We start from the raw sequence: 23317 nt of genomic DNA on the forward strand, positions 1-23317 counted from the left end.
AAATCGACATGCCAGCCCATGCCACCCACTCGGGCCTCCCTCCCTCCTCTCGGCTTCAGCTTTGCTGGTAGACCCTTCAGCTGTGTTCACCCCATTCTCCGCAATCCCCTGTCTAACCCTCTCTACCTCCTTTATAAGTTCGATCAAAGCCATGCCTTTGGTCTCCTCCCCTAGCCCTCAGTTGTCACCTCTCCGAATCACTTTGGGATGCTTTATTATGCTAAAGGCACACGTTTTTTTTCTCCCAATTACACTGAACCTTTTATTTTTCTTCCTCCAATTTTCTGCCTTCATCTCCAAAAGGTTTCTCATGTTGGGATAGGGTTCATCGAGCATAAACTTGGCTTGTATTCCCTTGACTATAGAAGATTGAGGGGTGATTTGATCAAGGTGTTTAAAATGTTAAAAAGGACTCAATAGAGTAGATACAGAGAAACTATTTGCTCTAGTGGGGGAATCAAGAATAAGGGGATACAATCTTAAAATTAGAGCTAGATCGTTCAGGAAGGAAATGAGCAAGTACTTTTACATACAAAGGGTAGTAAAAATCAGGAATTCTCTCCCCCAAAAGACTGTGGATGCTGGGTCAACTGGAGCTTTCAACATTCAGATCGGTAAGATTTTTATTAGGTAACGGTATCCAGGGATATGGAACAAAGGCGGGAAAATTGTGTTGAGGTGCCGATCAGACGTGAACAGACTGGAGGGGCTGAATGGCCTGCTCCTAATGTTCCTGTGTTCCAACCCCCTTGGTGACCATTCCTCACGTCAAAAACCCCAGAAGCACCGTTAGAATTTTGGCACACTCAAAGCAACATCAATTAGCTTCCTTACCGAGACCTCGTCCAATGGGAATTGCAAAAGATCCCGCAGAGCGTCACTTTGAATCTGTGCTTTCCGTTGCACAATGACGTTCTCATAATCTAACGGTTCGACAATTTTAGTTTTTTCCTGTGAAGAGACAAATGGTAAAGGTTCAATGAAGGCGCTCCAACCAGCACAAGGACACCAGATTGTGTGCTTCGCTTCACTATGAGATATTAGAAAAGGACATCTGAACAACCAACTGCCAGGAATCATAAGGAGCAGTTAATATGGTTTTCGAAAGACTGAGCCACGCCTTACAGATCTACTGCAATTCTTTGAGGAGGCTACTAATTCAATGAAAGAAATGTGATGGGAGACATGATGGTGTAGGCCTCTTTTTTTTTTTAAAGGTATAGACAAGCAAATAAGGAAGATAATTAAGGGGAATTCTATTGTAAGGGGAATAGATAGGCGTTTCTGCGGCCACAAGCGAGACTCCAGGATAGTGTGTTCCCTCCCTGGTGCAAGGGTCAAGGATGTCTCGGAGCGGCTGCAGAACATCTTGGAAGGCGATGGTGAACAGCTAGTTGTCGTGGTGCATATAGGTACCGACGATATAGGTAAAAAATGGGATAGTGTAGGAGTCTCTGCACTCCTAACAAAGAATCTATAACTTACTGGAAGTTAACAAACTGAATTTATTGTCTAAGAACTTTACAAAACAAGAAACTACAGGAGAAGCTCAAAACAGATCTTTTCTCTTTAAATCCACACAAGGACTGGCTGGCCCCGCCCTCTACCTCTGACATCATGACGTCATCACGTTTCCCGCCGAAGGGGACGTCACGTGACCCACGTGATGACGTCATCGCGTCAGATCGCGATGTTGTCGATCTAGCTCTGTTTAACCAGAGCCAACTTGAAAGGTAATAACATTGGTTACAGACAATTAATGCTAGAGGTAATAACATTGGTTACAGACAATTATGTAAGTCACTGTAAGAGTCTCTTAGTGGTTTTGCCACATACGCCCCCCCAGAATTGTCTTTAACAAAAAGAGTCAATCGCTGAGGAGGTCGGACAAGTCCTTTGTTCCAGTCCTACTCGGGTCCCCTCTCTCACCTCTTTTTCTGATACATTGATGACTGTATCGGTGCCGTTTCCTGCTCTCGCCCCGAACTTGACAATTTTATTCACTTTGCCTCCAATTTCCACCCTTCCCTCACCTTCACATGGTCCATCTCGGACTCTTCCCTTCCCTTCCTCGACTTCTCCGTCTCCATCTCTGGGGATAGGTTATCGACCAATATTTACTACAAGCCCACTGACTCCCACAGCTACCTGGACTACACTTCCTCCCACCCCGCTTCCTGTAAGGACTCTATTCCATTCTCCCAGTTTCTCCGCCTCCGCCGTATCTGCTCCGACGATGCCACCTTCCACACCAGTGCTTCAGACATGTCTTCCTTTTTCCGCAACCGAGGATTCCCCTCTACTGTGGTTGACACTGCCCTCGACCGTGTCAGTTCTATCTCCCGCACTTCTGCCCTCACCCCTGCCCCTCCCTCCTGGAACCACGATAGGGTTCCCCTTGTCCTCACCTTTCACCCCACCAGCCTCCACATTCAGCGGATCATCCTCCGGCATTTCCGCTACCTCCAAAGTGATCCCACCACCAAACGTATCTTCCCCTCCCCTCCCCTTTCAGCATTCCGCAGGGACCGCTCCCTCCGAGGCACCCTAGTCCACTCCTCTATCACCCCAAACAGCCCTTCCTCTTCGCCTGGCACCTTCCCGTGCAAGCGGAGGAGATGTAACACCTGCCCCTATACCTCCCCCCTTCCCACTGTCCAGGGCCCCAAACACCCCTTCCAGGTGAAACAGCGATTTACTTGTACTTCTCGCAATCTAGTATACTGTATTCGCTGCTCACGATGCGGTCTCCTCTACATTGGGGAGACCAAACGCAGATTGGGTGACCGCTTTGCGGAACACCTCCGTTCAGTCCGTAAGGGTGACCCCGAGCTTCCGGTCGCCTGTCATTTTAATTCACCGCTCCATTCCCACTCGGACCTCACCGTCCTTGGCCTCTTGTATTGTTCCACGGAAGCTCAACGTAAACTCGAGGAACAGCACCTCATCTTCCGATTAGGCAGTCTGCAGCCTTCCGGACTCAATATCGAGTTCAACAATTTCAGATCATAAGCTCGGCCCCCATTTCATTTTCTCTTGTAATTGTTCCACTCCTTTTCCCCCCCCGCTTTCCTTTTGTTTCTCTCCCACACCTGGCAGCTATCTTTTGCCCTGCCAGTACACTTTACACCTAATCCCAGCCTATTACCATCTCGTCTAGCTTCTAATCTCTTTTACTTCTTTTGTTTCTTTTATTCTTTTGTCCGATCGCAGCCCTGCCTCCGATCTAGTTTCTTTTCTTTCCAGTTTTGAAGAAGGGTCCAACCCGAAACGTCAACTCAAATTTCTCTCCACGGATGTTGCCTGACCTGCTGAGTTTTTCCAGCATTTTCTGTTGTTAGGTCGGACAAGTCTGTTGGACCGACTCCGAAATTCCCGGAGGGGAAAACGCTGAGCAGGCGGCGAACTGGTAGGCAGCACGGCGTTGTCAGGTGTGGCCGCGGCGCGGAGGCTGCGCCAGCTCGATCGGTTGTTCGAGGTCCAGGTGCGCAGGCTTGAGGCGATCGACAGAGATGTGATCCGGTTTGCCCCCGACGTCAATCACGAAACTCTTGTCCCCTGCCTGCAAAACCTTGAAGGGTCCGGCATACGGCGGTGCGAGCGGGGTACGATGGCCGTCCTGGTGCACAAACACGAACTTGGCTTTCGACAACTCCCCCGGGACGTTGGGCGAAAGCAAACCATGCCGTGAGGTCGGAACTGGGCGGAAACAGCGGGCCGCATCCCAGAGGGTCTCTTTTTGCGTGGCCGCGGACCATGGTCGCGTAGGTAACGGCAGGAATTCACCTGGAACTCGAAGCAGTTGTCCGTAAATCATCTCCGCCGCCGACGACTGGAGATCTTCCTTCGGCGCCGTGCGGAGTCCTAACATCACCCACGGTAGTTTGTCGACCCAGGATGCATCCAGCAGGCTGGCCCTGAGCGACGCCTTCAAGGAGCGGTGGAACCACTTGCACAAGCCGTTCGCTTGTGGGTGATAGGCCGTAGTGCGGTGGAGTTTAACGCCCAACACGGAAATCACCTCGTAAATTGCGGCCCCCGATCCGACAAAATATCCGCAGGGACACCAAAACGGGCTACCCAGGATGAAACGAAAGCTCGAGCAACGTCCGCAGATGTGGTGGACGTCAGGGGAACTGCCTCCGGCCACCTCGTGGTGCAATCCACCATCGTCAAAAGGTACGTAAAGCCCCGGGAAGGTGGGAGTGGTCACACTAAGTCGATGTGAATATGATCAAATCGCCGTTCCGGGACCTCGAAGGTGGCGAGCGGGGCTCTGACATGGCGCTGCGCCTTGGACCGTTGGCAAACAACACAAGTGTTCGCCCAGTCCCTGACGTCTTTGCATATTCCCCTCCATATGAATTTGGAGACCAGCAGTTTTTGCGATGCCCGCACTCCAGGGTGTGATAGGCCGTGTAAGGCATCGAAAATCGGGGTGCACCCAACGAAACGTCGCAGAGCAGAGTGGTACCTGCGGAATGGAAAGGCACATCCCTCGGCTGGAGGCTATTTGGAACCGAACGAAAACCCTGGGTCTCCGGGTCGTCCGCTTGGTCAACCGCCATCTGTGCGTAGTCAATGCCTAATTGGACGGCGGCGCGGGATAGGCAATCGGCGACGACGTTGTTCTTACCGGCCACATGTCGGATGTCGGTGGTGAACTCAGACATGTACGTCAGCTGCCGTTGCTACCGAGCCGACCATGGTTCCGCAGACTTGGCCATTGCGAACAGCAATGGCTTGTGGTCGACAAACGCGATGAAGCGTCGTCCTTCGAGGAGGAAACGGAAATGGCGGATGGCCAAAAACAAAGCCAACAGCTCTCGATCGAAAGTACTGTACCGGCGTTCACGCCGTTGTAGCTGGTGGCTAAAAAAGGCCAGGGGTTGCCACGCGCCGTCGAACCACTGCTCCTGGACGGCCCCCACCGCGTAGTCCGACGCGTCCGTCATGAGAGCGATGGTGGCTCCCGGCAGGGGGTGTGCTAACATGGTCGCATTGGCGAATGCGGCTTTCGTCTCCTCGAAAGCACGATCCATGCCCTGTGACCATACCACAGGGTCCTTTCCCGTCGAGCCTGAGGGCCTCATATAGAGGACGCATGAGCTGTGCAGCCCTGGGGATGAAACGATGATAGAAGTTAACCATCCCCAGGAACTCCTGTAAAGCTTTCACGGATTTCGGTTTCGGGAACGCTGCAATTGCTTCCACCTTGACCCGAAGTGGCGTTGCCCCCGTGGGGGTTATGCGGTGGCCCAGGAAATCCAGTTGCGATAGGCCGAAACGACATTTGTCCGAGTTAACGATGAGGCCGTGCTGCTGAAGCCGTCTGAAAAGGACCCGAAGGTGCTCGAGGTGTTCCTCCTTGGAGGTGCTGGCAACCAGAATATCGTCCAAATAAACAAACAGAAAGTCAAGGTCCCGCAGGACTGAATCCATGAGGCGCTGAAACGCCTGTGCCGCGTTCTTAAGCCCAAAGGGCATTCGCAGGAATTCAAAGAGTCCAAAGGGGGTAATTACCGCTGTCTTTTCGACATCCTGAGGGTGCACCGACACCTGATGGTAACCACGGACGAGGTCGATTTTGGAGAAGATGGACGTCCCCGCCAAATGTGCCGAGAAGTCCTGTATATGGGGAATGGGGTAGCGGTCGGGCGTCGTTATGTCATTGAGGCGGCGATAATCCCCACAGGGCCGCCATCCCCCGCCGGGCTTGGGAACGATGTGGAGAGGGGAGGACCAGGGGCTACTGAACCGACGGATGATCCCCATTTTTTCCATCACGGCGAACTCCGCCTTTGTTGCCGCTAGCTTGCTGGGCTCTAAACGTCGTGCCCTGGCGTAAACGGGCGAGCCGGTAGTCGAAATATGGTGCTCCACCCTATGCTTGATGGTCGGAGCCGAAAAGTTGGGCTTCGTCAGCTCGGGGAAATCCTCGAGGAGACGGGCGAAATCGTCGGGCTGCGGCCGCGCACATGAAATCGTGTGTGACGCAGCCGTGCTGTGCGCCCCCGAAATATCGTCGAGCGTGGCTCATCAATTCCTACACTACAATTGGTGACCCCGTATCCGTGAACGTTTTTCACAGAAGAAACGCGCATCCTGAACCTCGTCTTCACAGACGACGACCGACGAACAACCGACTCCGTGGACGGTTTTCACGGAGGAAGCACACAGCCTGAACCTGGCGACCCTGTTTTTGCGAACGTTTTTCGCAAAAGAAGCACACCATGGAAGCACCAGCCATTTTGCTGTCGCTGCTGCACTTCAGGGAGAAACAACCGCCCTCGTGCTTTGGCAAGGTAGAAGCCCAGTTCGCTGGGACCACTGACGCGGAGCAGACCACGCATTTGCTTACTGCCCTCGTGTTCGACTTTTCTACCGCCATGCGGGTCGTCCGCCCATACGTCCAACGCAACAGCAAGTATAAATCTCTCCAAGCGCGGGGTACAGCATGTTCGGGCCCACAAGATCGGAGCGCGCCCGGCGGGGATACCACGAGGACTCACCCCCGCGAACCACGAGGACTCGCTCCTCCCCAAACAAGAGGACTCGCTCCTCTTGAAACGCAAGGACCCATCCCTCGCGAACCACGAGGACCCACCCCTCGCAAACCTCGAGGACCCATCCCTCGCAACCCATGAGGCTCCACCCCTCGTGCAACACGAAGACTCGTTCCCCGCCAACGACGCACCAGCCCGTCGGCCTGCTGGTTGTGTTACCTATCATACTCGCCGGCGAGTAAGAGAAGCGTGCCGCCTTCTCGGCAGTAGTTTCACTAAGTCAGCAGAAACGACAAGCAGCGTTGCCGCCCTTCCGGCAGTTTCCCCCCACCGACCGCGACGACGACCCGGTCTGTCCCACCCTTTCTCTGGTCCATCAGCACAAGGGTCCGGAAGCGATTCCTCTCCATAGAGCACGTGCTAGAAACAGGTTTTAAGCTACAGAAGGTCGAAAACCTGCACTCTGATTTTAACGACCTGACAAGAGCCGAGCGAATAGCCTTCCTACAGAAACAGTGAAAGAAAACCCACCAAAAGCAGGTTACTATTCCTTCTACTGTTTCATTACTGATATCAGGACTTGTAATATCCATATGTTCTGCAAAACTGCGTTTACTGGCTATAAACGAGGCTTTCGCAACCAAAGAGAGCACACTGCTCTCCTGCAGATTGAGGGGGTTTCTTGCCGCGCTGAAATGGACCTTTACCTGGGCACGAGAGATGCCTACGTCTACAAAGCTAAGAACAGCACTGTCACTCCTGGTGGTAAACCACACAAGACTCGTGTTCATTCAAACAGTGGCATGGTCCATGCCAAGTCCAGCAGTAAACTGCCTACCAGGGCTAGGGGGCACAGGATTCGTGCGAAGCTGTACCCATCAAGGATTTGAAGCATCTGAAATTCAAAAACGAATAAAGCTTCAATCAACATGCTCCGTATTGCAGAGCCATACATTACATGGGAATATCCAAATCTGAAGTCTGTCCGTGAATTGATTTACAAACGTGGTTTCGACAGATCCAACACCAGCGCATCGCTTTCACTGCCAATGCCTCGATTGCAAAGCAGCTTGGAAAGTATGACATAATTTGTATTGGCGATCTGATCCATGGGATCTACACAGTCGGCAAGAACTTCAACATGGCCAACGATGTCTTGTGGCCCTTCAAACTGTCCTCGCCACGTGGTGGCATGAACGAAAAGACAATATCTTTTGTTGAGGGTGGTGCTGCTGGTAACAGAAAAGACCGAATCAACAGAATGATCAGAACTAGGAACTAAGGGCCTGCCCGTCTCCAACTCCGATGCTTGGACAGCACCTGACGCGGGCCGACATTTGCCATTCTAGCCTGTTACATGCCGATGCTGTTTTTCAGTCACTCGCTCGCTGCGGCCGCCCATTCCCCCTTAACAAACGTAAACATCTACTGATGCAGCAAACATCGAGGACGGGTCCAACGGACAGCCCGCGGCCGCGATCGGCCACGTGAAAGTTGCAGTCCGCACCGAGCACTGCTCTGCGTAGCAACGGCTCACTCTCCGTTGTGCGATCGTCGTAGCACTATGGTACGCACCGTTCTGTGCGTGCCAGGCTCCCAACGATTATGCTCACCTGTCGGCGAGTTCACCAACCTCGCCCGTAAAGTCCTTCTGGATCGCCCGGTTGGCGTTCCTGCAGAGTTCGTCAGAACAAGGACTTCTACCATCAACAGAGCGATCGCCCGCGTCCGCCTGACCTGCCCGTCACTCTGACATGGCCTGCTGTTTTGCACGTTTCCACGGTCCTTCGCCTGACGGATACGTTTTATTCGCCATGACGTGTGTAAGGATCCGCTGACGACTAGCATCTTCAGACCTCGCCCGCCAAGTCGAGACAGCACGCCCACTGAGACCAACTGCTCGTCAGACCATCTCATCTTTGGACTTTCATTAAAGCGAATTCTGGGGGGGCGCATGTGGCGGTTCCACCGGGTGTCCCTTACACATATAATGTATATAATTCACTTTAACCTAACTGTACGTGTATTACTGACCTGTTTGGGCCATTGCCCCTTTAACTTACCTGTGGGGGCCGTTGCCCCTTTAAGACGCGCCCTAGCGCGCTGATGTCACATCACGCATTGCGTGATGTATGCGCGACAGCCGCCGGCACAGCCCGGCCTACCGCGACTTCGGCCGCATCGGCTGGCAGACATGAGCGACGCGAGCCCCACAGCAAGCGTCGGCTCAGCTCGGCCTCCAGCTCCTGCTACCGCGGTCGCGACTTCGGCCTCAACGGCCAGCCTCCGCACCGGGTGAACGCGCCGACGTATCGGCGCGGGTCACGTGACCGCCCCAGGCGCGGGCCAATGCGCTAGCGTCAGGACGCAGTCACATGACATCCGAAGAGTGGGAAAACGTGACTAAGCGTGATGATGTCATCACGCTCTCCCGAGGACTACGGACTCAGTCCTCGTGGAGTCCCCGTCGGGGTAAGACCTATCTCGCATTGCTCCTGTATAAAGCCAGCTTACCTGTTGTATTTCGTCAGTTCCAGTTAATAAACAACTTAGTGATTATTCATCCGAATTCGAACTAAATTATTTAGTAGGCATTCGTCCCGAGAGGTCAACACGAATACCTACAATTGGTGATCTAGCTCTGTTTAACCAGAGCCAACTTGAAAGGTAATAACATTGGTTACAGACAATTAATGCTAGAGGTAATAACATTGGTTCCAGACAATTATGTAAGTCTCTGTAAGAGTCTCTTAGTGGTTTTGCCACAATAGGTCCTAAAAGCTGAAAATAGGGAGTTAGGAGGTAAATTAAAAAATAGGGCCTCAAAGGTAGTATTCTCAGGATTGCTACCAGTGCCACGTGCTAGTCAGAGTAGAAATAGAAGAATAATTCAGCTGAATATGTGGCTAGAGGAATGGTGCCAGGGGGAGGGATTCAAATTCCTGGGACATTGGAACCGGTTCTGGGGGAGGTGGGACCAGTTCAAACCGGACGGTTTGCACCTGGTAGGGCCGGGACCGATGTCCTAGGGGGAGTGTTTGCTAGTGCTCTGGGGGAGGGTTTAAACTAAAATGGCAGGGGGTTGGGAACCTGAGCAGGGGACAGAGGAAAGGGAAACAAGGATAAAAGCAAAAGATAGGAAGGAGAAAAACAAAAGTGGCAGTCAGAGAAATCAACGGTTTAAATCAAACATGGCCACAGTAAATAATAATTCTAATAGGTCTAAGAGCGTTAAAAAAACAAGCCTGAAGGCCTTGTGTCTTAATGCGAGGAGCATTCGTAATAAGGTGGATGAATTAGCTGCGCAAATAGAGGTAAACGAATATGATTTGATTGGGATTACGGAAACATGGCTCCAGGGTGGCCAAGGCTGGGAACTCAACATCCAGGGGTATTCAATATTCAGGAAAGATAGGCAAAAAGGAAAGGGAGGTGGGGTAGCATTGCTGGTTAAAGAAGGGATTAACACAATTGTAAGGAAGGATATTAGCTCTGATGATGTGGAATCTGTATGGGTAGAACTGAGAAATACCAAGGGGCAGAAAACGTTAGTGGGAGCGGTATATAGACCTCCAAACGGTAATGCGGAGGTTGGGGATGGCATTAAAAGGGAAATTAGAGGCGTGCAAAAAGGGCACAGCAGTCCTCATGGGTGACTTTAATCTACATATAGATTGGGCAAACCAAATTAGTAACAATACTGTGGAGGAGGAATTCCTGGAGTGTTTACGGGATGGTTTCCTGGGCCAATATGTCGAGGAACCAACCAGAGATCAGGCCATATTAGACTGGGTATTATGTAACGAGAAAGGTGTAGGAACGGAAGTTCCTATCCGAATAACGAAGTCCAACGCAGTGAAACGAAATAATTAAACTTTATTAAACAAAATACTTTAACTGATAACTACAAGAGCAAAGGTCAGCAGGTCTGTTCAGGTCCCCAGCCTTTCTCAGACTGCCCTTAAATACTGGAAGCCGACGTCATGACGTCATCACGTTTTCCGCGCCAACTGGGGGTCACGTGATCGGCGTCATGACATCATCACGTGGAAATACAAGAACCTACACACAGCTTAAAGGTGCAGTCCACAACTGCACCAGAGAGTGGTTAAAGGAATTATTACAGATTGTTCAGTATCTCTTGGTGGCTCTGCCACAAAAGGATTAATTAGCAATCTTGTTGTACGAGGCCCCTTGGGTCGGAGCGATCATAATATGATCGAATTCTTCATTAACATGGAGAATGAAGTAGTTGACTCAGAGACTAGGGTCCTGAATTTAAATAAAGGAAACTACGATGGTCTGAGGCGTGAATTGGGTAGGATTGACTGGGGAATGTCACTCAAAGGGTTAATGGTGGATAGGCAATGGCAAACATTCAAAGACCACATGGATGAACTACAGAATTTGTTCATCCCAGTTTGGCATAAAAATAAAACAAAAAAGGTGACTCAACCGTGGCTAACGAGGGAAATTAGGGATACCATAAGATCCAAGGAGAGGACATATAAATTGGCCAAAAAAGCAGTAATCCATAGGATTAGGAACAGTTTAGGATTCAACAAAGGAGGACAAAGGGATTAATTAAGAAAGGGAAAATAGAATATGAGAGTAAGCTTGCAGGGAACATAAAAACCGACTGTAAAAGCTTTTATAGATATATGAAGAGAAAAAGATTGGTGAAGTCAAGCGTAGGTCCCTTGCAGTCAGAATCAGGGGAATTTATAATGGGGAACAAAGAAATGGCAGACCAATTAAATACATATTTTGGTTCTGTCTTCACAAAGGAGGACACAAATAACCTCCCGGAAATGTCGGGGAACATAGGGTCTGATGAAAGGGAGGAACTGAAAGAAATCAGTATTTGTAGGGAAATGGTGTTAGGGAAATTGATGGGATTGAAGGGCGATAAATCCCCAGGGCCTGATAATCTACATCCTAGGGTACTTAACGAAGTGGCCCTAGAAATAGTAGATGCATTGCTGATCATCTTCCAACATTTGATGGAGTCTGGAACAGTACCCATGGATTAGAGGATAGCTAATGTTATCCCAGTATTCAAAAAAGGTGGTAGAGAGAAAATGGGGAATTACAGGCCGGTAAGCCTGACATCGGTAGTGGGGAAAATGCTAGAGTCCATTATAAAAGATGTAATAGCAGAGCACTTGGAAAACAGTGACAGGATCAGACAAAGTCAACATGGATTTACAAAAGGTAAATTGTGCTTGACTAATCTGCTGCAATTTTTTGAGGATGTAACTAGTAAAATAGATAAGGGGGAACCAGTGGATGTGGTGTATTTGGACTTTCAGAAGGCTTTCGATAAGATCCCACAGAACAGATTAGCATGTAAAGTTAAGGCACATGGGATTGGGGGCAAGGTATTGACTTGGATAGAGAACTGGTTGGCAGACAGAAAGCAAAGAGTTGGAATAAACGGGTCTTTTTCCGAGTGGCAGGCAGTGACTAGTGGGGTACCACAGGGATCGGTCCTTGGACCCCAGCTATTCACCATATATATTAATGATCTAGACAAGGGAACTAGATGTAGTATCTCCAAATTTGCAGACGACACAAAGCTGGGTGGGTGTGTGTGCTGTGAGGAGGATGCCGAGAAACTCCAGGATGATTTGGACAGGTTGGGTGATTGGGCAGAAGCATGGCAGTTGCAATATAACGTGGATAAATGCGAGGTTATCCACTTTGGTAACAAAAACAGGAAGGCAGATTATCTGAATGGCAATAGATTGGGAGAAGGGGAAGTGCAATGAGGCCTGGGTGTCCTTGTGCACCAGTCGCTGAAGGTAAGCATGCAGGTGCAGCAGGCGGTTAAGAAGGCAAATGGTATGTTGGCCTTCATAGCGAGAGGGTTTGAGTACAAGAACAAGGATGTCTTGCTGCAGTTGTACAGGGTCTTGGTGAGACCACATCTTGAGTATTGTGTGCAGTTTTGGTCGCCTTATCTGAGGAAGGATATTCTTGCCATGGAAGGAGTTCAGCGAAGATTCACCAGGCTGATACCTTGTACTCACTGGAGTTTGGAAGAATGAGAGGGGATCTCATTGAAACTTATAAAATTCTAACAGGACTAGACAGACTAGATGCAGGAAGGATGTTCCCGATGGTCGGGGAATCCAGAACCAGGGGTCACAGTCTAAGGATAAGGGGTAGGCCTTTTAGGACAGAAATGAGGAGGAATTTCTTCACCCAGAGAGTGGTGAACCTGTGCAATTCTCTACCACAGAAGGCAGTACAGGCCAATTTATTAAATATATTCAAGAAGGAGTTGGATATATTTCTTAAGGCTAACTTGGATGATCAGCCATGATCGCATTGAATGGCGGAGCAAGCTAGAGGGGCCGAATGGCCTACTCCTGCTCCTATCTTCTTTGTTTCTATGTAAGGTGGTCAACAAGCATAGGATTAGATCCATTGGCAGGATAGGCACACCAACATCAGTGTTCTCACTCAGGCCAACATCCCCAGCATCGAAACTTTGACCACACTCGATCAGCTCCGATGGATGGTTCACATCGTCTGCATGCCCGATACAAGACTCCCAAAACAAGCGCTCTACTTGGAGCTCCGACACGGTAAGAGAGCCCCAGGTGAGCAGAGGAAACGCTTCAAGGACACCCTCAAAGCCTCCTTGAAAAAGTGCAACATCCCCACCGACACCTGGGAATCCCTGGCCCAAGATCGCACAAAGTGGAGAAGAATCCGGGAAGTCTCTTCGCTGGGAGCAAGCGGAAGCCAAGTGCAAGCAGCGCACGTCAACCCAAGCACCCCACCCACCCGCCCCTTCAGGTCCCACATTGAACTCATCAGCCACCTGAGAACTAATTTTTAATGTGGAAGCAAGTCATCCTCGGTTCCGACGGACTGCTTAAGAAGAAGAGAACAAAATTCACAAGCCTTGAGCCAGGTTGGCGATTAGCAAGACCTTTATTCTTTCACAATATGCTGGACATGTAGAACAGGCTCCAGAGAAGGGGGCTGATTAAAGGTCCTCTTTAAAAATGATGACATAGCACTGACCCTCTGTATTTGTATTCACCCAGTACATTAATTATAAAAAAATTATACTCGACTGTAATCAGTTCATTCCAATACAGACCACTGCTAACTTTTTATTTTGTTTTGGTCAGTCCTTACACTGATGTGAAGTACATTACAGGTGCTGGATATCCATATGACTGAATGTCCTAGAGGTTAGACCCTTCCTTAAGATGCATGTGTGGTGGGTTTCTATGGCAAAGTGCTGGAATTATTGACACTGCCTTACACCGCACAGACTCGCCCCTCCCTGTGCAACCACAAATGAGAAATTAATTACAAAGCGATTAATGATGGGAGGGTGGGCAGTGCTGTGGGTTAAGCACATTGGGCTGTATATTTCGATCCCTACGGGTGTGTACGAGCTGTGTACTCACCCGTAGGGACATCGGAAATGCCGGTTTCAGGCATGCCAAGCATATGCGCTGAAAACAAGCATTTCCGATCTGTCAAGAATGCCTGCCCTGGAGAAGGGCCTCTGCGGGGGGAGTGTTCCACTTTCTGGAGAACCTCCGCCCGCTGAAAACCCTTAGAATTCTTACGCCTGGTAAAAGCAGGCATAAGGCCTGCTTTTACCAGCATAAGAATCGAAAAAAAGTAAAAAAAAAAATTTTCACTCATTTATCATTTAAAAACTTTTAAAAAGGTAAGTTTATTTTTAGCCTCTTAAGAAACTTTAATTTTTTTTTCCAAAAATTACAATTTTGTTTAAAATATTTAATTTATTGTAATTTCAACTAATTTTAAAAATTTGATTTAAAAAAATGTATTTAATGTTTTACAGTGTTTTTGGGTGATCTCCATTCATATATTTGACAGGTCTATCTGTCAAGTGTATGAAGGGAGATTCCCTTCTTTGATTGGCTCCCCATGGCGCACCTGATCCCAGGGACGCTTGCGAACCGCATGCGCCTCTGGGCTACCTGGGCCCTGCACATTTCGAGTTGGAGAGGCCCAGGAGCGGAATTGTCCAGACCTCGGGAGCCCTCAGGTAAGTCCATAGATTTTTTCCAGATCGGAGGTCTCCGCACGCATGAAGCCTCCGATCGGAAAGTACGGCACATTGTTCTTTCACCTCTGGACCCTGGGTTCAGATCCTACCCAGACTGAAGGATGAAGATCTCCTTGCTCTTCTGGCTCTTAAGTGTCCTCTGTTAAATGAGTTTGGGCAATCTCAATCCAGTTCCTCGTGGCCATAAGTCTGCAGTGCACAAATGCCCCCTAACTTGCTATAAGGTTAGCAAGCCTGCTCAGAGTCCGGAATGATGGTTAGTAATGGTATTGGAAAGGTCACACTGGTTCAGTTGAAAGAAATAAAGAAAGACTTGTATTTATAGAACGTCTTTCATGACCACTGGACGTCCCAAAGCACTTTACAGCCAATGAAGTACTTTTTGAAGTGTAGTCACTGTTGTAATGTAGGAAACGCAGCAGCCAATTTGCACACAGCAAGCTCAGTAATGTGATAACGACCAGATAATCTGTTTTAGTGATGTTGGTTGAGGGATAATTATTGGCCAGGACACCGGAGATAACTCCCCTGCTCTTCTTCAAAATAGTGCCACGAGATCTTTTACATTCACCTAAGAAAGCAGACAGGGCTTTGGCTTAACGTCTCCTCCAAAAGACGGCACCTCCGACAGGGCAGCACTCCCTCAGTACTGCACTGGACTATCAGCCTTGATTTATGTGCTCAAGTCTCTGGAGTGGGACTTGAACCCACAACCTTCTGAGTTCTATGGTTAGGGTGGAGTAGCTGGAGTTTTGCTCTGCTAAGCTCTGTGCTGTACCTGAACTGGGAGAGCTTGTTGCTGACACTGGGTGCCTGAAAGTACACTATTCACGAGTATGAACATCCTTTATCTTGATGAGCATCACAATTCATCAACTAATTGAAGGTGTAGTCACACTGCTACTTTGTCTATAAAAGCCACCATAAGCGGCAGAAACCTGCGTCAGCATTCTCTGCACAGCTATAAGGGTTACCCTTTAGCACAGCTGGATGACTCATGCATGTTTGGGCTCATCTGCATCTTAGTCACATCTGTCTTGCTTTGATGTATTCAACTGGTGCTATGACTTTCACCAAGCCCAAGGGGACAATTCCAACTTTTGCCGAGGTCGAAACACTGACTCAAGATCATAAAAGGTTACATCACTTTTAGCCTTAGCGTCAGAGCGGAAGTCAATCTCGCCACTGGGTCACACACCCAGGATATGCAGCACCACATGTGGGCTAGTGCAGACCAGAGGCCAAATGGGAAGTCTTAGATATGTTGGAGAGACAAGCTTGGAGTCATTGTCCCTGTACCAGAAATGAGAATTCCAGATGCAGAGGACCCAATTTTAACTCCAGGTGGATTCCCCGCTCAGGCCCTAGTTAAAATTACAGTCAGATCTCAATTATGTCGTCGGGCTGCAACGTGGATATGTAAAGAAGGACCCTGTTGGCTCCAGGCACGTGTCCTTGTTGCCTGCTCAGAAGAGCAGGTTAAAATTGCAGATGTTGCCATCATGGCGGCTTTCGGACAGTTAAGAGCCAGGGCGATTTTAACTGCCCACCCGCCTGGTTTCTGCTGAGTGGGTAGGGTTAAAATCGTCCCAGAGTCTTTTGCTTATAGATTTATTAGAGGGAATGATACTCTCAGACAGTCACACACGGCGATGCAAAAGGCTGCGGGAGACCTCACCTGACAGTTTCCGAGCTCAGTAGCAGGGTGGCCAACCCTCCTTACAATGGTCTGGTTATTATACCCTCAGCTCCAGGTCATTACATCATATACCTTCCATGACCTTTACCCTTAGTTTACATTAGCCTCCATTAGCTCAGCCTTCCAGACACTCACTGTCTCTATGGTAGTGATTCACAGCCTTTACTTATAAGTTGCCTGTCTAACTACATCTGGAATTAGTGGTCATAAAAACCGAAAAGGTTGGAAATACTCAGCAGGTCTGACAAAAGATCATCAATGTGAAACGTTAACTCTGTTTCTCTCTCCACAGATGCTGCCTGACCTGCTGAGTATTTCCAGCATTTTCTGTTTCTATTTCAGATTTCCAGCATCTGCAGTATTTTGCTTTTGGAATTAGTGGTAATCTGTTGTGGTGGATTGAAAATTGGCTGAATGCCTGTAGCCAGAAAGTGGTTATTAATGAATTTGGATCTACTTGGAGACATGTTACCTTTGGTAGCCCGAAGGGACTGGCATTAGGACCATTGCTATTTACTCTTTTCATGAATGATTCAGATGCAGGTGTTAGGGGAATGATCCGCAAGTTTGCAGAGAATACAAAGTTATGTGCGAGAGTTGGGACTGTAGAGAATACTATACTATTACAAGCAGATTTTTTATTCATTCACGGGATGTGGGCGTCGCTGGCAAGGCCAGCATTTACTGTCCATCCCTAATTGCCCTTGAGAAGATGATGGTGAGCTGCCTTCTTGAACCGCTGCAGTCCGTGTGGTGAAGGTACTCCCAGAATGCTGTTAGGGAGGGAGTTCCAGGATTTTGACCCAGCGACGATGAAGGATCGGCAATATACTGCCAAGTCAGGATGGTGTGTGACTTGGAGGGGAACTTGGAGGTGGTGGTGTTCCCATACGCCTGCTGCCCTTGTCCTTCTAGGTGGAAGAGGTTGCGGGTTTTGGAGGTGCTACCGAAGAAGCCTTGGCAAGTTGCTGCAGTGCATCTTGTAGATGGTACACACCGCAGCCTCGGTACGCCGGTAGTGGAGGGAGTGAATGGTTAAGGTGGTAGATGGGGTGCCAATCAAGAGGGCTGCTTTGTCCTGGATGGTGCCAAACTTCTCGAGTGTTGTTGGAGTTGCACTCATCCAGGCAAGTGGAGAGTATTCCATCACACTCCTTACTTGTGCCTTGTAAATGGTGGAAAGGCTTTGGGGAGTCAGGAGGTGAGACACTCGCCACAGAATACCGAGCCTCTGACCTGCTCTTGTTGCCACAGTATGTGTGTGGCTGGTCCAGTTAAGTTTCTGGTCAATGGTAACCCCCAGAATGTTGATGGTGGGGGATTCAGCGATGGTAATGCCGTTGAATGTCAAGGGGCGGTGGTTAGACACTCGCTTGTTAGAAATAGTCATTGCCTGGCACTTCTGCGGCGCGAATGTTACCTGCCACTTATCAGCCCAAGCCTGAACGTCATCCAGGCCTTGTTGCATGCAGGTATGGTCTGCTTCATTATCTGAGGAGTTGTGAATGGCACTGAACACTGTGCAGTCATCAGCCACACTCGGTCAAATGCTGCCTTGATGTGAAGGGCAGTCACCCTCACCTCACCTCTGGAATTCAGCTCTTTTGTCCATGTTTGGACCAAGGCTCTCATGAAGGCGGTGGTGAGCCGCCTTCTTGAATACAACAGAGTGCGAGCCCATTTCAAAGGTCAGGTAAGAGTCAAGTTGCTGTGGGTCTGGAGTCACATGTAGGCCAGACCGGGTAAGGACGGCAGATTTCCTTCCCTAAAGGACATTAGTGAACCAGTTGGGTTTTTATGACAATCCAGTAGTTTTATGGTCACCTTTACTGACTCTATTCCAGATTTTTATTGAATTAATTGAATTTAAATTCCCCAGCTGCTGTGGTGGGAATTGAACTCTCGTCTTTGGATCATTAGTCCAGGCCTCTGGATTACTAGGCTATTAACATAACCATTATGCTACTGTACTGTCCGGATCTAGGTGTGCTGGGAGAATGGGCCAGTGTTTGGCAAATGATGTTTAACTTAGAAAAGTGTAGAGTTATGCATGTGGGTAGGTAGGTCATATACTGAATATACGCATACCCGATAGGGAACAATTTCAAGTCAGTGGTGAAAGGAAGAGATCTGGGCACTATAGTGCATCACTCTTTCGAAGTTCATGACCAATGCCTTGAAGCAAACAGGGTTCTTGGTTGTATTCACAGTGCAATTAAATATAAAACAAAGCATACCATTTTGTCCTTTAATAAGACCTTGGATAGGTCTCAGAATACTGTCCAGTTTTGGTCTCCACACATGGTGGGTGATATTGAGGCTTTGGGAAGGGTGCAGAGGAGAGCCACTAGATTATTTCCCAATTTAAAATACCTCAGTTACTCAGATAGGCTCACTGAGCTGGGTCTGTGTACTTAATACAATGAAGGGCCTAGTTTGTGTTTATGTGGACCAATTATTTCAACTGACTAGGTTAGGGAGGACCAGGGGTATCACTTACAAGTTACGTAAGGTTGTGTTAGGTTGTATGCTAGGCGTTTCTTCTTTTCCCAGAGAATAGTGGACCTGTGGAATAAGCTGCTGGCTCAGGCGGTGAATTTCGATTCACTGAATTCCTTCGAGAGTGTTAGGCCTGTTTCTAGCTAAGGCGGAGATCACCTCGTACAAGATGTAAATTAGGAGCTATATCGTCTCCTGGACTAGTTTTGATTGCCTAAAGGGGTCAGAGAGGAATTTTCCAGATTTTTTCCCCCTAACTGCCTAGGTTTTTTTCCCTCTCCCAGGAGACTACATAGCTCAGGACGGGTAGGGAGCAACTGTCTTGTGATGCACATGACATCAAAATTAGATGGGACAGGCTAGATGGACCAGTGTGTCTTTTCCTGTCATTCATTTTTGCATGTTCTTTTAGACCAATAGATTTATCTACCAGAAGGTCAGAACTACACAAAGAATTAGCAATTTTCTTTCATTACTATCTTTAGATGTCAGTGGGAGCACTCTCATCTCTGAGTCAGAAGGTTGTGGGTTCAAGTCCCACTCCAGAAACTTGAGCACATAATCCAGGCTGACAGTCTAGTTCAGTACTGAAAGAATGCAGCACTGTCGGAGGTGCCGTCTTTCGGATGAGATGTTAAACCGAGACCCCGTCTGGCTGCTCAGATGGACGTACAAGATCCTGGTCAATATTTATCCCTCAACCAACATCATTAATAAAACAGATTATCCGGTCATGATCACAATGCAGTTTGTGGCACTTTGCTGTGCACAGATTGGCTGCCATATTTCCCACATTAACTGTCACTTCATTCATTGTCACTTGGAAAAATATGGATTAATGAATGATAGCCAGCATAAATTTGTTTAAAAAATTGTGTTTGATTTACTTGATTGAGGTCTTTGACGAAGTAACGGAGAGGGTTGATGAGGGTAATGTGGTTGATCTTGTGTATATAGACTTTCAAAAGGCATTTGATAAAGTACCACATAATAGACTTATTCGCAAAATTGAAACCCACACGATTAAAGGGGCAGTGAGTGTGGATTGGCTAAGAGACAGAAAAGAGAGTAGTGTTGTACGGTTGTTTTTCAGACTGGAGGAAAGTATACAGTGGTGACCCCCAGGGATCGGTATTCGGACCACTGCTCTTGCTGATATATGACCTGAACTTGGGTATAAAGGGCATCATTTCAAAGTTTGCAGATGACACAAAATTCAAAAATGTAGTAAACTGTGAGAAGGATAGTAACAGACTTCAGGAGGACAGAGACAGACTGGTGAAATAGACAGATACATGGCAGATGCAATTTAACATAGAGAAGTGTGAAGTGATACATTTTGGTAGGAAGAATGAGGAGAGGCAATATAAACTAAATGGTGCAATTTTAAAGTGGGTGCAGGAACAGAGAGTTCTGGGGGTGTATGTACACAAACCTTTGAAGGTGGCAGGACTAGTTGAGAAGGCTGTTTAAAAAAAAGCATAAGGGATCCTGGGCTTATAAAGACATCTAGGCCTTGGGGAGGGTACAGAGGCGGTTTACTAGATTGGTACCAGGGATGAGGGACTGCAAGTTACGTGGATAGACTGGAGAAGCTGGAGTTGTTCTCCTTAGAGCAGAGAAGGTTAAGGGGAGATTTAATAGAGGCGTTCAAAACCATGAAGGGTTTTGATAGAGTAAATAAGGAGAAACTGTTTCCACTAGCAGAAGGGTCAGTAACCAAAGGACACAGATGTAAGGCAATTGACAAAAGGACCAGAAGCGAGAGGAGGAGAAATTTCTTTTGCACAGCGGGTTGTTGTGATCTGGAATGTGCTGCCTGAAAGGGTGGTGGAAGCAGATTCAATAGTAATAACTTTAAAAAGGGAATTGGATAAATAATTGAAGGGGAATTTTTTTTTGCAGGGCTTTGGGGAAAGGGCAAGGGAGCGGGACTAATTGGAGAGCTCTTTCAAAGAGTCGCCACAGGCACCATGGGCCAAAAGGCCTCCTTCTGTGTTGTATCATTCTGTAATTACAACAGCGACTACACTTCAAAAGTACTTCGTTGACTGTAAAACGCTTTGGGATGTCCTGAGGTCATGAAAGGCACTGTATAAAGGCAAATCCTTCTTTTTTCAAGGACTCTAGCTTGTATTGCACTTCATAAAAATACATGTGGAACTGTGGAAATGGGCACCATCAAGGTGACAAAATAAATGAGGCAAGGAGAGGAATGGAAACCTAGCAAAAAACATAACGATTGTTTGCAATGAAGGATTGCCTTGTGAGGCCGAGTAGATCTGGACATGTTCCAGATACTGTCTGTTTCAGCAGTTGTCTACAGACACCGTCTTTTAATCACAAAATGGAGACCTCAGTACAGGATGGAAATGAAACACAACCTCACAAAATATCGCTTCTCTGACAGAAAAGAAGGAAAGCTTGAGGGGCAATCAGCTCCGGGCCACTCTTGTGCACCCTCCCACAGACACTGCTTCAGAGTGGCACTGGCAGAGGTCTGTGAACAGGTGGCCTTCAAGTGGTGAGCGCCAGAAGGAGACACCACTTGGTGAAGAGGACGGATATAAAACAACACAATCATTGTCCGCCAAAAAAACCTTGATGCAAGAAAGAAACTGAGAGGAGGAAACAGTTGTAGTGTGGCAGAGCCACTGAGGGACTCTGAACAACTGTACATAATTCCCTTTAACGATGTGTTAGCTACAGACTAAATCTGTACCATTGTATATACTGTTTGCATGTACAGGGCGCGGGCCCTTTAAGAGCATGAGCAAACGCGATGACGTCATGCCGCTAATCACGTGATCACCCAAACGCGGGAAAAACGTGATGGCGTCATGACACCATCCACGGGACCGCCCTGGCGCTTCCGACCTGTTAAGACCTGTATTCATAGTTCTCTTGCATCAATCTGTTTAAACTCGTTAGTTTGACATTAAAAACCTTTTTGATTGATTGCCTGCGTCGAACTCAATCTCTAGATAGGAATTTGACCATTCCTACATTGGTGACCCCGACTTTTGTGAACGGATTTCGCAAAAGGAACACAGCATGGAGGCAATCGCCGTTTCGTTGAAGCTGCCGCAGTTCTGGGAGCAACAAGCGACCTCGTGGTTCATCCAAGTTGAAGCCCAGTTCGCCCAGAGAGGCATCGTTGAGGATCAGACCCGATACTTATACGTGGACTCCGCACTCGATGGCTCTACCGCCTCGCAGATCATCAGTCTTCTCGGGAACCCCCCAGCGGATGGCAAGTAGGAGACCCTCAAAGCGCGGTTGCTACAGGTTTTCGGGCTCATGAAATCAGAGCGCGCCCGTCGGCTGCTCGCTATGCCCGGGATCGGGGACTCCAAACCTTCCGAGATGATGAGCCAAATGCTCACACTCCTCGGCTCCGAACCGGAATGCTTTCTCTTCAGAGAGTTATTCCTCAGCCATTTACCGGAGCAAGTGCAAGCGGCCGTGGCGAGATCCGAGGTCGAAGACTGCGCAGTGCTCGCTGCCGAGGCAGACAAAATATTCGATGTTACGCAACAGTACTGTGCTGCCATGAGGCGCCCATCCCCCACAGACGCCGCCCCAGCTCCTCAGCCTGCGGGGCTGTGCTTCTACCATGCCCGGTTTGGGGCGAAGGTGAGATGTTGCCGCCCTCCCTGCAGCTTCTCTCACAAAAAAAACAACTCCGTCCAATGAAGAACGGGTCTAACGGGTGCCCCGCGGCTGCGATGGCAATCGGCAATGCAGGCAAGCTGCTCTTCATCACAGATACCCTCTCCGGTCGTCGGTTCCTGTGCGACACCGGAGTGCAGTGCAGCATTCTACCCGCGTCAGCTCTTGATGTACAGGCTGGGAGGCACGGCCTCCCCCTCGAAGCGGCTAATGGCGGAGCTATTCGGACCATCGGCAGACGGCGGGTCCAGGTGTGCTTCAGCGGCCAGCGTTTTTTCTGGGAATTCGTTACGGCTAAGGTTTCGCAAGCCATTCTCGGTGCAGATTTCTTGTGCGCCAACGGCCTCCTGGTCGATGTAAGGAACCAACAGCTGATCAACGCGGCCACGTTTCACTCTATCCCTTGCCACTGTAGTAACACCATGTTGCGCACCGTCTCCTGCGCTTTCCCGACTCCGAATGAGTTCGCTCGCCTGCTAGGTGACTTTCCAGACCTGACCAGGCTCACGTTCTCCTCCATGGCCACGAAACATGGTGTGGAACACCACATCACCACCACCGGCCCCCCCAGTCCACGCGCGGGCCCAGCGCCTCGAACCTGGCAAGCTAGCGGTCGCGAAGGCAGAGTTCACAACAATGGAACGCTTAGGGATTATTCGCAGGTCGAATAGTCCCTGGTCTTCGCCTCTTCGCATCGTACCGAAACCTGGCGGCGGATGGCGGCCCTGCGGCGACTATCGGCGCCTAAATGACACCACCACTCCTAATCGATACCCGATCCTCCACATCCAGGATTTCTCTGCCCATTTGGCAGGAAACACCGTTTTTTCCAAGGTTGACCTTGTCCGAGGCTACCACCAGGACCCGGTACAC

At 48.9% G+C, this 23317-nt stretch overlaps 1 protein-coding gene and 1 pseudogene across 1 annotated transcript in view; one reads left to right on the forward strand and one right to left on the reverse strand.

The window, feature by feature from the left end:
- LOC147124903 (dedicator of cytokinesis protein 11-like) overlaps positions 1-23317 on the reverse strand; it is a 458563-nt gene that overhangs the window by 366245 nt on the left and 69001 nt on the right. The window contains exon 2 of the mRNA XM_085994653.1: positions 835-951. Within this exon, the coding sequence (XP_085850779.1) occupies positions 835-951 (117 nt within the window). The remainder of the gene's footprint in view (positions 1-834; positions 952-23317) is intronic.
- On the forward strand, positions 7100-7396 carry LOC147124904 (large ribosomal subunit protein eL33 pseudogene; annotated as a pseudogene).

This window comes from Somniosus microcephalus, chromosome 1 (genome assembly GCF_052327205.1).
Source record: "Somniosus microcephalus isolate GS21.2 chromosome 1, FLI_Smic_1.0, whole genome shotgun sequence".
Classification (NCBI taxonomy): domain Eukaryota; kingdom Metazoa; phylum Chordata; class Chondrichthyes; order Squaliformes; family Somniosidae; genus Somniosus; species Somniosus microcephalus.